This window comes from Bufo bufo, chromosome 1 (assembly GCF_905171765.1).
Source record: "Bufo bufo chromosome 1, aBufBuf1.1, whole genome shotgun sequence".
In the NCBI taxonomy this organism is placed as follows: Eukaryota; Metazoa; Chordata; class Amphibia; order Anura; family Bufonidae; genus Bufo; species Bufo bufo.
In genome coordinates, this window is record NC_053389.1 from 430509771 (window position 1) to 430526608 (window position 16838).

General features: G+C 44.9%; 1 protein-coding gene across 1 annotated transcript in view; it reads left to right on the forward strand.

Annotated features, from left to right (window-relative positions):
- The window catches only part of UIMC1 (ubiquitin interaction motif containing 1), a 177273-nt gene that overhangs the window by 149655 nt on the left and 10780 nt on the right, over positions 1-16838 (forward strand). The window contains exon 13 of the mRNA XM_040406660.1: positions 15539-15575. Coding sequence (XP_040262594.1) covers positions 15539-15575 — 37 coding nt within the window. The remainder of the gene's footprint in view (positions 1-15538; positions 15576-16838) is intronic.

The window sequence follows — 16838 nt, forward strand, 5'->3', positions numbered from 1 at the left end:
ACATCTGTCACGTGCTCAGTGTGAACCTGCTTTCATCTGTGAAGAGCACAGGGCGCCAGTGGCGAATTTACCAATCTTGGTGTTCTCTGGCAAATGCCAAACGTCCTGCACGGTGTTGGGCTGTAAGCTCAACCCCCACCTGTGGACGTTGGGCCCTCATATCACCCTCATGGAGTCTGTTTCTGACCGTTTGAGCAGACACATGCACATTTGTGGCCTGCTGGAGGTCATTTTGCAGGGCTCTGGCAGTGCTCCTCCTGTTCCTCCTTGCACAAAGGCGGAGGTAGCGGTCCTGCTGCTGGGTTGTTGCCCTCCTATGGCCTCCTCCACGTCTCCTGATGTACTGGCCTGTCTCCTGGTAGCGCCTCCATGCTCTGGACACTATGCTGACAGACACAGCAAACCTTCTTGCCACAGCTCGCATTGATGTGCCATCCTGGATAAGCTGCACTACCTGAGCCACTTGTGTGGGTTGTAGACTCTGTCTCATGCTACCACTAGAGTGAAAGCACCGCCAGCATTCAAAAGTGACCAAAACATCAGCCAGGAAGCATAGGAACTGAGAAGTTGTCTGTGGTCACCACCTGCAGAACCACTCCTTTATTGGGGGTGTCTTGCTAATTGCCTATAATTTCCACCTGTTGTCTATCCCATTTGCACAACAGCATGTGAAATTGATTGTCACTCAGTGTTGCTTCCTAAGTGGACAGTTTGATTTCAAAGAAGTGTGATTGACTTGGAGTTACATTGTGTTGTTTAAGTGTTCCCTTTATTTTTTTGAGCAGTGTATATATTTTTTGTTAGATGATTCTTGGTTGTTTAAGTTATATGCATTTTTTAAGATGTTAACTAACTGGAAGGCTTCCTAGATATCTGTAATTCACTGATGAAGGGGAAGGAAGTGCTTCCTTTTGTGCTCTAGGTTTCCTGTCCCTGGGGGAGGAGTCCATCTCTCTGGTGGTGCTGTCGTGACCATGAGGAAACAGAATTACCGGTGAGTAATTACCGGCTTTTTCCATGATTCACTGGTAGAACTTCTATCATAGAAGGTTAGCTGAAGAGAAGAACCGTAAGTACCCCCCTCTGTGTTGTACATTTAAAGGGCTTCTCCAGGATTTCTATATTGATGGCCTATCCTTATAGGTCCCCAGTATCAGATCAGCATTGGCCCATCTCCTCTTACCCCACCGATCAGCTGTTCTGCAGTAGCTCTGCTCCAGAACTGCACAGCAGTGGACGGAGCTGTTTACTGCCATGTCACATTCAAGTGAATGGAGCAACACTGGAGGAACCGGCTCCGTCCATCACACAGTGTATTGCGCTTTGTACTTCCAGTCCCTGTTTCTGGAGCTACACCTGATCAGTGGGGGTGCTGGTAGAGGGACGCTTGCAGACTTGGTATTGCAGACCTATCTTAAGGATAGGTCATTCATTTCAGTCCTGGAGAACCCCTTTAAGCCCTTGTCTTTGGTCACATGATATAAAGTGTCAAAAGTGGGTGCAGTTAGACACACAAAAATAATTCTTTGCATTCTGTCTGAACACAACGTGCATTAAACTCCATACTGGACAATGTGATCTTTGTGTAACATCAGCATATAACTTTAGCCTTAAATGGGTTGTGTCAAGTTTATAAGCTATCCCCTATCTGAACGCTGGGGGTCCTGACACCCACGGATCCGTAGAACAGCTATCTCCAGCACTCCCATAGAGAATGAATGGGGCGGCATAACCTATTGCTCCATTAGAACAATAGAATGAGACCTCCTGTGGTACTAAAAACTGACTGATGGAAATTTGCGCAATTGGTCAAAACACATAGGAAACGTTCAGACGTAACAGTTTTCACTGCAGATTCTGCACCTCACAAAGGTACAGCACGATGGAAATGAGAGGGGATTTATAAAAAGATATTCACCCCTGATGAAAAATTGCTGTGCTGATTTTAGGGCATGCTGTGGATTTGCTAATTTTCAGCATGCCCTATATATCACAGGTTTTTGTTGCAGATTTCACACTTCAGTGGTTAATTTTGTGAGTGGCTAATGTAAAAGTATAAGCTAGCACTTACAAGCCTTTCTTTTATTTTTATATTTTAAGTTGATTAGAATTCAAGATTGAAGCCCAAGAAACAAGACTTTTACAGTGCCATGGATATAATTTACTAAATTGTTCAAAGAGTGATGAAAACCATACACGAAATCCACTAGGGAAATGTTCGACATCACAATCAAAACATAACTTGGCATGCAGAGAATTGTAAAGGATATTTATGAGACTCCCTGTGAGACTTTTAGTTTTGTCGCTCATTTTACAGAAAGCCACGCATTGCCACTGAGTACTACTTGTCTCATGTTGATTTTGTAGACCCTTGACCACGAGCATGTAGTAGAGAATCGCTCATTACTAGCTATTTCCCCCCGTGGATACCTTCTTAATGAAAATAATTTTTACAGACTTTTCTTCCCTTCTATTGAGGACAAACGGGGATATAGAAAAAACAGCCTTTGTTGGAAAAGTGTGTAGAATTTCTTGTAGTTTCCTGCCACTGTGTATTAAAGAAGTTGTCTGGCCTTCAGATATTGAGAACCTATCCTCAGGATAGATCACCAGTATCAGATGGGTGTGAGTCCGACTCCCGACACCCGTGCCGTTCAGCTGTTTGAAGGGGCTACAGTGCATGATGCCTCGCTTGTGGTGGTGCAGTGAAATTACAACTTCCTCTCCCATTCATTTGAATAGGACAAACATCAGTAATTGCACTGCACCCCCTTCAAACACAATTGGGGGTGGGAGTGAAGTCAAACTCCTTTTGAACTGATACTGAAGGCCTATCCTGAAGATAGTAGCCTGGACAATCCATTAAATAGCCATGACATGAACGAATGTGGTTAAATCTACCCCTGCATAACCAAGTGACTACTTTGTCACATGGGTAAATTTGTCATATGACATTAATTTAGTTATAAATGTAAATATGTTTTATCCTATGTCCATCCTAGAGCACTTGTCAGGTGCTCAATCATCCTCCTGTCTGAGAGCAGTATGATGGGGTCTAAGCTGAAGGACATAGTTGTTTATCATTTGATTCAGGAATTTCTTGTAAAAAGCTGTGACCTACCTCAGCCAGTGGTTGGCTATGTGGGCAGTCATTTCCTGTCTGTTGAGCCCAGGACCAGGAAGTGGTGAGTAGCGGGAGATGGCGGTGGGTCGGTGAGGTAATTAATGATTATTTTATTAGTTTATTTTAAATTCTCCCCATAAAAAAATTTTTTTTTGCATATCTTGTTAAAGGGAGTCTGTCACCACATTTGAGCCTATTAGACAGATCTAATAGCGTTATATGTGCCACCCAGAAGTTTAAAACAGTACCTTTGTTGCATATACCGGAGTCTTGTTTCAGCCAAAAATGAACTTTGTAGGTTCTGTAAATGCGCCCTCTCAAGTGCCCAGGGCGGCGTCTCAATCTTCCGAGCCCAAGACCGGACCTCCCCAACGGCTCATAACCCCGCCCTCCGTGTGCCTCTGCCCGCCCGTTTACGCTCCTCCTCTCTCCTGCGGCGCAGTGGAAAAGGAGAGAGGAGGAGCGTAAATGGGCGGGCAGAGGCACACGGAGGGCGGGGTTATGAGCCGTTGGGGAGGTCCGGTCTTGGGCTCGGAAGATTGAGACGCCGCCCTGGGCACTTGAGAGGGCGCATTTACAGAACCTACAAAGTTCATTTTTGGCTGAAACAAGACTCCGGTATATGCAACAAAGGTATCGTTTTAAACTTCTGGGTGGCACATATAACGCTATTGGATCTGTCTAATAGGCTCAAATGTGGTGACAGACTCCCTTTAACTAAATGAGTAATAAAAACCACCTCAGGTAACATTCTGCATTCTGCCTGTAGACTAACACAAACTAAAAAGGAAGACACTACTTAATTATATTATAGTAGGTATAAGCGCTAAAGTGCTTTTTGACACGGCATCTCATTTTCAAGAAAGTCTGATAATCTAGCAGTTTCTTCAAGCACTGAACTGAGAGAATCTGGGATGTCGCAGACGAAAAGCAGCAATAAATAACCTACAAAAACCTCTCTCTATGTATTAATGATAACCTATAGGCAAGATAATTATACTTAACCCAAACCCAGCACGTACAAAGGAGTAACTTTTTATAATGTATTTTTCATTTGTAATATTTCCATGAGGCATGAGTCACTTTATTGAGGAACGTACTCATTCCACATTTTGTAGATTCTGGTGTTCTGACTACATCCCTTTTGTTGAATCACAACACTTTTTATGTATTAATTGTTGTATTTTGTAATATTAGGTTTTGCACTATTCTGCACATTAGCAGTTATCGTGGGGGAGGTGCATATCTATTTTCCCATAATTGGTGTTCGATTGCATCTCCTTCCCCGATATTTTATGCACTTTGCACTTTAATACATTTTTGTGATTTTGTACACTTTTTATATATGAGTAATCACATTCGTTGTAGGTACTGGGGTAGGGGGCTACAGTATCCACTGAAGCAGGTCCTCGTGTTGGGTCTGTGCCCCTATCCTCCCACTGTGCCACCAATTATGTTTATATTGCCCTTTTTGAGATGAATACTATGAACTACAACAAATTTTTTTTGCTTAATGATTTCATTAGTTTAGGTATTTATAAGGCTACTTTCACACTTGCGTTTCACGGATCCGTTTGAAATGCATTTGAAATGCATCCGTCAATAAACGGAGACAAACGGGAGCCATTCAGACGGATCCGTTCAAACGGATCCGTCTGTATTGCGGATCCGTTTGTCACGTTCGTTTCCATTTTGCCATCCGTTTAGCGGATCCGTTTTGGAATGAGTAGCATCTCTAGGTTCCATCTTCATGTATTCAGATCCCCAGGGTTGACATGCTCCTATATTTCTCCAGGTCTATCTTGTTGAAATTCAAAGTTGGTCCGGCTTTGATAACGGACCACACCTTTCAGACTCTTGTACACGACTACATGCACTTAAAGATGTATAGTGTTCGTTAGCGGGCCATATGTCCCTGATCGTCATTGATCGTGCGTACGGGAGTATAGAGCATCATGATGCTGACCATGTTGTGCCGCAAACTGGGTTATTGTCCCGCACTCATATGATCTATTAGTGCAAGACTACACTGCGTGCAGAATTATTAGGCAAATGAGTATTTTGACCACATCATCCTCTTTATGCATGTTGTCTTACTCCAAGCTGTATAGGCTCGAAAGCCTACTACCAATTAAGCATATTAGGTGATGTGCATCTCTGTAATGAGAAGGGGTGTGGTCTAATGACATCAACACCCTATATTAGGTGTGCATAATTATTAGGCAACTTCCTTTCCTTTGGCAAAATGGGTCAAAAGAAGGACTTGACAGGCTCAGAAAAGTCAAAAATAGTGAGATATCTTGCAGAGGGATGCAGCACTCTTAAAATTGCAAAGCTTCTGAAGCGTAATCATCGAACAATCAAGCGTTTCATTCAAAATAGTCAACAGGGTTGCAAGAAGCGTGTGGAAAAACCAAGGCGCAAAATAACTGCCCATGAACTGAGAAAAGTCAAGCGTGCAGCTGCTAAGATGCCACTTGCCACCAGTTTGGCCATATTTCAGAGCTGCAACATCACTGGAGTGCCCAAAAGCACAAGGTGTGCAATACTCAGAGACATAGCCAAGGTAAGAAAGGCTGAAAGACGACCACCACTGAACAAGACACACAAGCTGAAACGTCAAGACTGGGCCAAGAAATATCTCAAGACTGATTTTTCTAAGGTTTTATGGACTGATGAAATGAGAGTGAGTCTTGATGGGCCAGATGGATGGGCCCGTGGCTGGATTGGTAAAGGGCAGAGAGCTCCAGTCCGACTCAGACGCCAGCAAGGTGGAGGTGGAGTACTGGTTTGGGCTGGTATCATCAAAGATGAGCTTGTGGGGCCTTTTCGGGTTGAGGATGGAGTCAAACTCAACTCCCAGTCCTACTGCCAGTTTCTGGAAGGCACCTTCTTCAAGCAGTGGTACAGGAAGAAGTCTGCATCCTTCAAGAAAAACATGATTTTCATGCAGGACAATGCTCCATCACACGCGTCCAAGTACTCCACAGCGTGGCTGGCAAGAAAGGGTATAAAAGAAGAAAATCTAATGACATGGCCTTCTTGTTCACATGATCTGAACCCCATTGAGAACCTGTGGTCCATCATCAAATGTGAGATTTACAAGGAGGGAAAACAGTACACCTCTCTGAACAGTGTCTGGGAGGCTGTGGTTGCTGCTGCACGCAATGTTGATGGTGAACAGATCAAAACACTGACAGAATCAATGGATGGCAGGCTTTTGAGTGTCCTTGCAAAGAAAGGTGGCTATATTGGTCACTGATTTGTTTTTGTTTTGTTTTTGAATGTCAGAAATGTATATTTGTGAATGTTGAGATGTTATATTGGTTTCACTGGTAAAAATAAATAATTGAAATGGGTATATATTTGTTTTTTGTTAAGTTGCCTAATAATTATGCACAGTAATAGTCACCTGCACACACAGATATCCCCCTAAAATAGCTAAAACTAAAAACAAACTAAAAACTACTTCCAAAAATATTCAGCTTTGATATTAATGAGTTTTTTGGGTTCATTGAGAACATGGTTGTTGTTCAATAATAAAATTAATCCTCAAAAATACAACTTGCTTAATAATTCTGCACTCCCTGTATATCCCCGCGGGCAGCACGACTTGCACAGAATCATTGTACACTATGATGCTGTGTACTCTCGTGCGCACGATCAATGCCACTACGGGACATATGGCCCGCTCACGGACCGTATGTCTCTTGGGGCATACAGTCGTGTGCAAGAAGCCTTAAAGGGGTTTTCTCATCTCATACAATGGGGGCATACCACTAAGATATGGCCACATTGTCTTATAGGTGCGGGTCCGACCGCTGGTACCCTCACATATATTGAGAACGGAGCCAAGAAAGTGGATGAGGTCGCACTGCACCGCCGCCCTCCATTCATTTCTATGGGAGAGGCGGGGATTAGCGCTTGGTGGTGGACATACCACGGGAAATTTGTTGTCCTCCAGCAACAGTGCTCCCCGCTCCGTTCTCGATATAGGTGCGGGTCCTACCAATGTTACCCACACCTATCAGACAATGGGGGCATATTCAAGTGAAATACCCCCATTGTCTATGTGAATACCCCTTTAAAAACTGTATGTCCCTTGCGTGTCCCTTGTGGTAATCACACTAGTTATATTAGAGCGTCATCGGGAAATCATTAAACGGTAAAATTACAATTTATTAATGAATTCCTGATGATGCTGAAGGACCGTGACTCCCACAAGGGCTCATATGAAAGGGCACAAGATTGAACAATGAACAAGCATTTGCTTGTTCATGTGCCAATCATAGGGTCTACGATCAAAAAAAAGAGCCAAAAGATAGCTCAATATTGATGGTCATGTTAATGGTTCTTATGACATTGGCACTAATGCTGTTTTGATATAAAAACTACCAAGGGTGTTATAATAAACGCACAGTAGTGAGACTAGGGTAGTTTTAATTTCAACGCAGCTGTAGTGCCAAGGTTACCCTGTACAGGACAATAAATAATTATAACATTATATCATAACAATGCATAATTTCCCATGACCCGTTCTCTAGCATGATCTTAAACTCATGCAACTGCTCGGGCGTCATTGAGTCCATCAAACTGATCATGCTTAACCCATAATGGTAGTTTGGGCTGCGTTGAATCGCCGACTTCGCCCCCTCCCAGCGGCGAAATCAAGTCGGCACCAAACTCCTTCTGATGTTCGGCAAAACCTTCTAGAGCGTCGGAAACGACCTCTACAAGGTTCGCATAATCAGTTCGATTTGGCCTACCGGATCTCTGCCCGCTCACCAGGGCTCTCAAATTTTGGCGAAAACCTAAGAGCCTCTGTTGAGCGGAGGGATCCGGTAGGGGACCCGGATTATCCTGAGCCGATACATGAGGGACAGGAGGGCTGGCGCTGGCGATCTGTTCTGGTTCCGCCTCAGGAGGTTGTTCAGGCTCCCGAGTGCTGCTGGCACTACTGTAGGAAAAAAATAAGGAAAGTTATGAATTGTTCTTTAAATAAAACATCCATGTTCTATGCTATGTCTACCGTATACCATGGGGGGCTGGCCAAAACAGGGGAGCCAAATGCTCCGCTGACTCAGACAGCCCCTTACACTCAGAAGGAGAGAACAGTTGTCCCTCTGACTGTAGGGGGCTGGCCAAAACAGGGGAGCCAAACACTCCGCTGTCTCAGACAGCCCCTTACACTCAGAAGGAGAGAACAGTTGTCCCTCTGACTGTAGGGGGCTGGCCAAAACAGGGGAGCCAAACACTCCGCTGTCTCAGACAGCCCCTTACACTCAGACGGAGAGAACAGTTGTCCCTCTGACTGTAGAGGCTGGCCAAAACAGCGGAGCCAAACGCTCCGCTGTCTCAGACAGCCCCTTACACTCAGACGGACTGTAGGGGGCTGGCCAAACGCTCCGCTGTCTCAGACAGCCCCTTTACAAATTTTTTTACCTTATTGGTGCCATCGCCTTTCGTAGGAACCCCAGGGCCGCCGTATGGATGTATGGGGTCCCTGAGGTTCCTCCGGAGCCACTCAGGGCCTGAACCTCCTTGTTATAATCCCTCGTGAAGCGGTCCCGGATAGATCGCCAACGCATTGTAACCAGTTTGACTATAGAAAAAAACCATAAAAAATAAAATCAGCATGATGAAAGGAAAAGAACAATATTTTAATATATTAAAATACATATTGTTTTACTTACCATATTTCTCTTGAGCCGCCGCATTTAGATCCCCCCAGGTCTCAAAAACTTCGGCACAGATGTCCATCCAGAGCCGCTGGGTACGATGATGATCAGCGTGGTGGCGGTCGGAGTGGTCCCATAATGATGGACGCGCCTCCACCAGTTGGATGAGGAGCAGGTTATCTATCGTAGGAACCCCGAACTCCTCATCTTCCCTGGTGGAGCCTACGGAACCCTTAAAAAAAGGAAATACAAAATTAAATGTAAATCCTAATACAAAATGCAAATTAAAACTACTTAATTCAAGACTTACACGTCTACGACCGCCACGCTCATTCCAGCGGACTCTGGAGGCGACTGGGGGATCCTCGCTGGCGGCTCTAGGTGCAGATTGCTGAAACAAATTTATTTTATTTTTTTAAAAAGAATGTATTTAAATAAGTTAGATATCTATATATATATATATATATATATATATATATACTTACTTCTTGACAGCCCCGGTCCGGGCTTGGTCCACCTCCCCTGGACGATGGCGAGGCCACCACTGTTGAGCAGGCCCCGGCAGGTGAGCCGGCCACATCCGGAGAGCCCTCCGCTGATGATGAAGAAATCTATAATAAGAGCACATACTGATTAATGCAATGAATCAAACAGTACAAACTCCAAGTGTTGATTTTATACTTACCGGCCACTCAATACGCCTGCGCCTTCTGGGTGGGTTTTTCCAATAAATTTTTGTCTTCTTTGATGACATCTGTACGCAACAGAATACCAGACAAAATGCAGATAACGTTAAAGGAACTTGTTTAGAGCACTATTTCCACATATATCAACAATTTTTTTTTTTTTTTTTAATACTTACTTTTCAAAATATAGATTGGTGCTTGCCCACCGCAGAACTTTCTATAGAATCCAAATTTTTATTATTTATTTTGGAACGACCCTAATAATAAAATGATTAAAAAAATTAATCCGACAGGAGCCATAATCCCCCCAAGTGCCATAAACACCCCCAGAGACAGCAGCCCCGCATAGTGCCAGCAGCACCCCATAGTGCCAGCAGCCCCCCACAGTGACATCAGCCCCCCAGTTCCAAACAACCTTCCCACAGTGCCCTCAGCCCCCACAATGCCAGCAGCCCCCACAGTTCCAGCTACACACACACTCCCGCAGTGCCAGCATACCCCACAGTTCCAGCCACAAAAAACCCTGCAGTGCCAGAAGCACCGCACAGTTCCAGCCACAAACACCCCCGCAGTGCCAGCAGCAACCACAGTTCCAGTCACAAAAACCCCCGCAGTGCCAGAAGCACCGCACAGTTCCAGCCACAAAAACCCCTGCAGTGCCAGAAGCACTGCACAGTTCCAGCCACAAACACCCCCGCAGTGCCAGCAGACCCCCCAATTCCAGCCACACACATCCCCGCAGTGCCAGCAGCAACCACAGTTCCAGCCACAAAAACCCCTGCAGTGCCAGAAGCACCGCACAGTTCCAGCCACAAAAACCCCTGCAGTGCCAGAAGCACTGCACAGTTCCAGCCACAAAAACCCCTGCAGTGCCAGAAGCACTGCACAGTTCCAGCCACAAAAACCCCTGCAGTGCCTGAAGCACTGCACAGTTCCTGCCACAAACACCCCCGCAGTGCCAGCAGACCCCCCCAATTCCAGCCACACACATCCCCGCAGTGCCAGCAGCAACCACAGTTTCAGCCACAAACACCCTCGCAGTGCCAGCAGCACCCACAGTTCCAGCCACATAAACCCCGGCAGTGCCAGAAGCACCGCACAGTTCCAGCCACAAACATAATCGCAGTGCCAGCAGACCCACCAGTTCCAGCCAAACCCCCCCCCCTGCAGTGCCAGCAGCCCCCCCCCGTGCCAGAAGCCCCCCATAAAGGCAGCCCCCACCACCAGCAGCCCCCACTGTTCCAGACACACACACACCCCTTCCCAAGTGCCAGCAGCCCCCCCCCCCCTAGAAATAGAGAGATAGATAGATAGAAAAAAAAGAAAGATAGACAAACAGACAAAACTTCATATACTTACCCGTCTTCACCAAGTCGATAATCCAAAATGGCCGACGATTAGGGGAGGGACAGGAAGTTACTGGGCATGCGCAGAGACGTGAACGGTTTCGAACGGATCCGTGTCAAAGCGGAGCCAGGACAAACGGATCCGTCCCCATTGACTTACATTGTAAGTCTGGACGGATCCGTTTGGCTCCGCATGGCCAGGCGGACACCTGAACGCTGCAAGCTGCGTTCGGGTGTCTGCCTGCAGAGTGAAACGGAGCAATACTGATGCATTCTGAGCGGATCCTTATCCACTCAGAATGCATTGGGGCTGTACGGATCCGTTCGGGGACGCTTGTGAGAGCCTTCAGACGGAACTCACAAGCGGAACCCCGAATGCAAGTGTGAAAGTTTCCTTTCAGGGACCCTTCGGACCCGGGATTTAAATTATTAAAGTTCAGATAGCCATACGGCTAATGGGTTCCCGTTTAAGGTCTATTTTAAAATATAACATTTATTGAATATTCATTTAAAATTAACGGGAAAAAGAAAAGAAAAGTATTTAAAAGTTCAAATGCTCTGGTGCTTGATAACAGTAGCTGCTCTATTTTCCTATGTCCACTGCTTGTATGACATTCTCAATCTTTGATATATATACAACTCTATCCTGAGGAGTTAATCTAACTGAATTTCCCTGCTTCAGTTAGGCAGGAGTATGGCGAGATAGATCACTATCAGTCCCGCATCATAATGGATAGAGTATATGTAACTCTATCCCTTGTTCCTCTTAAGGATAGATTGTAACTATTTGTCACGTGACAAATAGTTACAATCTATCCTTAAGAGGAACAAGGGATAGAGTTACATATACTCTATCCATTATGATGCGGGACTGATAGTGATCTATCTCGCCATACTCCTGCCTAACTGAAGCAGGGAAATTCAGTTAGATTAACTCCTCAGGATAGAGTTGTATATATATCAAAGATTGAGAATGTCATACAAGCAGTGGACATAGGAAAATAGAGCAGCTACTGTTATCAAGCACCAGAGCATTTGAACTTTTAAATACTTTTCTTTTCTTTTTCCCGTTAATTTTAAATGAATATTCAATAAATGTTATATTTTAAAATAGACCTTAAACGGGAACCCATTAGCCGTATGGCTATCTGAACTTTAACAAGTGTGAAAGTAGCCTAAATTGGTGTATTCACATTATACATATAGGTCCATATTATTAGTGAGTGTAGTCAACATGTAACTATTTCATGGTTTCGGTGAATATTGTGGTTTTAGCAATCAGTATATGAGTAATATAGGCCCCTAAATCTTATATATTGTTCTGTGGGCTAATACTTAGAAGTTCATGGCATCTGTTGTCTTTATGTCAGTGCAGCACCTTTTCCCCTTTAAGATCTTGGTCACGGGTGTGCGCTAGGGCGCGATCCGACGCATGCGCTGTGCGACCTCAGCTGGGACATGCTTCATCACATGTCATTGCGCTGCGTATCCTTGCGTGGCGTGGTGACATAGAAGCGCCGAACGAGGAGGCCGCACATCATGGAGGATTTGCGGCAATATCAGCGCACACTAGGTGATTCAATACATTATCCTGCTCTCCCACTATATATACCCCCATTTTATCACTGACATTACCTCCTGACGAAGCTTTGAGGAGCGAAACGCGCGTGGAGGTGTCAGATGATTGAGGCGTCATCCTAGCAGCGACTTATGTTAGAGACTATTTATGTGATTATAGCTGAGAAGATATTCTTAAACCAAGGCTACATGAGTCTATGTGGGGTGATTTATTTGTTGAATTGCACTCTCTGCACCATTGTTCAGTTACAATTATGTACTGGAGATTGTGATGGATTAAGGAGGTGTCACACTGAGTCTGCAAAACAACATTTGATATCACTTGTGTACTACACTCACCTAAAGAATTATTAGGAACACCTGTTCTATTTCTCATTAATGCAATTATCTAGTCAACCAATCACATGGCAGTTTCTTCAATGCATTTAGGGGTGAGGTCCTGGTCAAGACAATCTCCTGAACTCCAAACTGAATGTCAGAATGGGAAAGAAAGGTGATTTAAGCAATTTTGAGCATGGCATGGTTTTTGGTGCCAGACGGGCCAGTCTGAGTTTTTCACAATCTGCTCAGTTACTGGGATTTTCACGCACAACCATTTCTAGGGTTTACAAAGAATGGTGTGAAAAGGGAAAAACATCCAGTATGCGGCAGTCCTGTGGGCAAAAATGCCTTGTGGATGCTAGAGGCCAGAGGAGAATGGGCCGACTGATTCAAGCTTATAGAAGAGCAACGTTGACTGAAATAACCACTCGTTACAACCGAGGTATGCAGCAAAGCATTTGTGAAGCCACAACACGCACAACCTTGAGGCGGATGGGCTACAACAGCAGAAGACCCCACCAGGTACCACTCATCTCCACTACAAATAGGAAAAAGAGGCTACAATTTGCATGAGCTCACCAAAATTGGACTGTTGAAGACTGGAAAAATGTTGCCTGGTCTGATGAGTCTCGATTTCTGTTGAGACATTCAAATGGTAGAGTCCGAATTTGGCGTAAACAGAATGAGAACATGTATCCATCATCCCTTGTTACCACTGTGCAGGCTGGTGGTGATGGTGTAATGATGTGGGGGATGTTTTCTGGGCACACTTTAGGCCCATTAGTGCCAATTGGGCATCGTTTAAATGCCACGGGCTACCTGAGCATTGTTTCTGACCATGTCCATCCCTTCATGACCACCATGTACCCATCCTCTGATGGCTACTTCCAGCAGGATAATGCACCATGTCACAAAGCTCGAATCATTTCAAATTGGTTTCTTGAACATGACAATGAGTTCACTGTACTAAAATGGCCCCCACAGTCACCAGATCTCAACCCAATAAAGCATCTTTGGGATGTGGTGGAACGGGAGCTTCGTGCCTTGGATGTGCATCCCTCAAATCTCCATCAACTGCAAGATGCTATCCTATCAATATGGGCCAACATTTCTAAAGAATGCTATCAGCACCTTGTTGAATCAATGCCACGTAGAATTAAGGCAGTTCTGAAGGCAAAAGGGGGTCCAACACCGTATTAGTATGGTGTTCCTAATAATTCTTTAGGTGAGTGTATATGGCACTGCATTAGGGTCTGTGACCTCCTATAGACGATTGATCATCAATTTATTTAATACCTACCAGTTGTGCATCTTTGCCACTATAAATAGCAGTAGCAGTATCGGGGGGTTTTGTAGGATATACTCCAACATTGATTCTTCAGGCGACTTACCTTGCTAAGGGGCGTCTCAGTCATATTTTGTCTGTATCTAGTTTTACATCATGTCTATCTCTGCCAAATTGTCTTATCATGTATACTTGTAATTAATTTAATAAAGATTGTTTTTATATACTTAGATATATTAGTATTCCATGTTTGGGAAAAGCAGCAATAATTCTGAGTATAATCGAATATTGTATAGTAGCATTTTGAGTCTTCCTTAGAGCTTCTATGTGCATTTCTAGAGCCATTTGATACTGCAGAACACTTAATAAACCAGCACTTATGGCGTCCCATTAGTGTAGGAGAAAAGAGTCTTAGGGGGATATTTATTAACATTTTGTTGCATGCCATTTTGTGGCACAATCTGTCACTTTTCCCTGCTCACAGCATTTTTCGAAGTGGTGAGAAAAGGGGGCATGATGGTGAAGCTGGTGGGCGGGCCGAGAGGCCCATCTCATTTATGATTTTCCACGCCAGTTTTTGGCGTGGAAAATGGCGTACATCTACGCCAGAAAGGGTGTAGATTTAAGTCTGTCGCATGGCTTACTGAAGGAAGCGCCAAACGCCTAGGCGCCTGTGCTTCTACATAACTTTGCTTCCACCAGCAGCACAGAGGGACTTAAAGGGACACTGACAGGGCCAAAAAGCATATTAAGGTATATATATGACCGTACAGGTCTTATAAAGTGTATAAGAATCATGTAAGTATCCCCCCTGTCCACCTTATAACTACAGTAATGTGAAGTTTTATAACCTGCTGGAATCGGGTTCAATCTGCCCAAGGGGCGGTGCTTCACCTCAGATTGCGCCCAGCCAGCCTCGCCGCAACTGCCGTTTGAAGCGCCGCCCAGCTCATCAATATTCACGGCGCTGGGCGGCTACTAGTGTCCCCGGCTATCTTCAGCGCATGCGCCCGGCACCCTCACTGGCCGGGATCGCATCGCGCCTGCGCACAGTCTCATTCTCAGAGGCTGCCTCTGAGAATGAGACTGTGCGCAGGCGCGATGCGATCCCGGCCAGTGAGGCTGCCGGGCGCATGCGCTGAAGATAGCCGGGGACACTAGTAGCCGCCCAGCGAAGTGAATATTGATGAGCTGGGCGGCGCTTCAAACGGCAGTTGCGGCGAGGCTGGCTGGGCGCAAGCTGAGGTGAAGCACCACCCCTTGGGCAGATTGAACCCGATTCCAGCAGGTTATAAAACTTCACATTACTGTAGTTATAAGGTGGACAGGGGGGATACTTACATGGTTCTTATACACTTTATAAGACCTGTACGGTCATATATATACCTTAATATGCTTTTTGGCCCTGTCAGTGTCCCTTTAAGTTTTTCTTAATAAATGTCCCCCTTTGTATGTACTTGATTTGGTGTATGTCCCCTATACGACGTTGGTAACCTTCTAGCTTTTGTTTTTCATTACAGAAACAAACGGTAATGCTCCAGAACCCTCCCACCTGAGGTAAGTCCTATCACAATTGATCCTGCATACAAATAGTCATTATGGTTTCTGTGCCATGGTTGAATTGTAGCATGTAAATGGTTTCTTTACTGTACTTTATTACTAAGAAATTCTGTAGCTATCGCCCTTAGTTCATATACCGTGTTAAAAACATGCTTATCGTACACATTAAAACCAGGACATTCTTTCCCCCCAACCTAGGTTTAGCCCCCTTCTGGGTTCTTCTAGTTGCAGACTTTAATGTGTATTATAATGTTATATTTTTAACACTTTTTTAAGTGCCCTTTTTATCTGTCCTTCTGCTCCGTTTTGTGCCTGCTTCTTACAGCTTGAGGTGAAAGCATTGGTGGTTACTGGATTGACCCATGCGCTCTGCAACATCTTTACAGACTCGTTGCTGTTTGCTTCTTACCAGGAGGAGGAAGCCATGTGTTTTAATCAGTTTATCTACATGGTGGGAATTGCAATGATTTGGAGTAGTGGGGCTTCAACCCTGAACGGACGGTGATAGCTACAGGATTAGGTCTCATGCACACGGCCGTGTTCCGCGGCCTAGAGCGGTCCGTGGTAACCCGGCCGGGATTCCTTCTGACAGCAGGAGCGCACGGCATCATTGGTTGCTATGACGCCGTGCGCTTCATGCCGCCGCTGCTGTACAGTGATACACTCGTATGATCTATACGAGTGCATCACTGTACAGCAGCGGCGGCATGAAGCGCACGGCGTCATAGCAACCAATGACTCCGTGCGCTCCTGTTGTCAGAAGGAATCCCGGCCGGGTTACCGCGGAACACGGCCGTGTGCATGAGGCCTTATACATATATTGTTTTTGCTGTTATAAAAAGTTTGGACATGTCTGTATTTCTCCTGTTTAGCTCCCTAAATATAAGTTGTTTCAGCTGTACTTCTGTTAACAGCCTATCAGATAGAGGGATTATTGCTTAACCCCTTAGGGACCAGGCTGTTTTGGGCCTTACTGACCAAGCGTTTTGTCTTCCTTTTTTCATCGTCGCGTTCCAAAAGCTATCACTTTTTTTATTTTTCCCTCTGTATAGCTTTATGAGGGCTTGTTTTTTTGCAGGACAAGTTGTAGTTTTTAATGGCGCCATTTTGGAGTACACATAACTTTCTGATTAACTTTTATTAACTCTTTCTGGAAGGGAGATGGAAAAACAGCAATACTGCCACTGCGTTTTTCTGTAAAAAAAATTACGGCGTTCAATTTTCCATATAAATAGCATGATATCTTTATTCTCTGGGTTA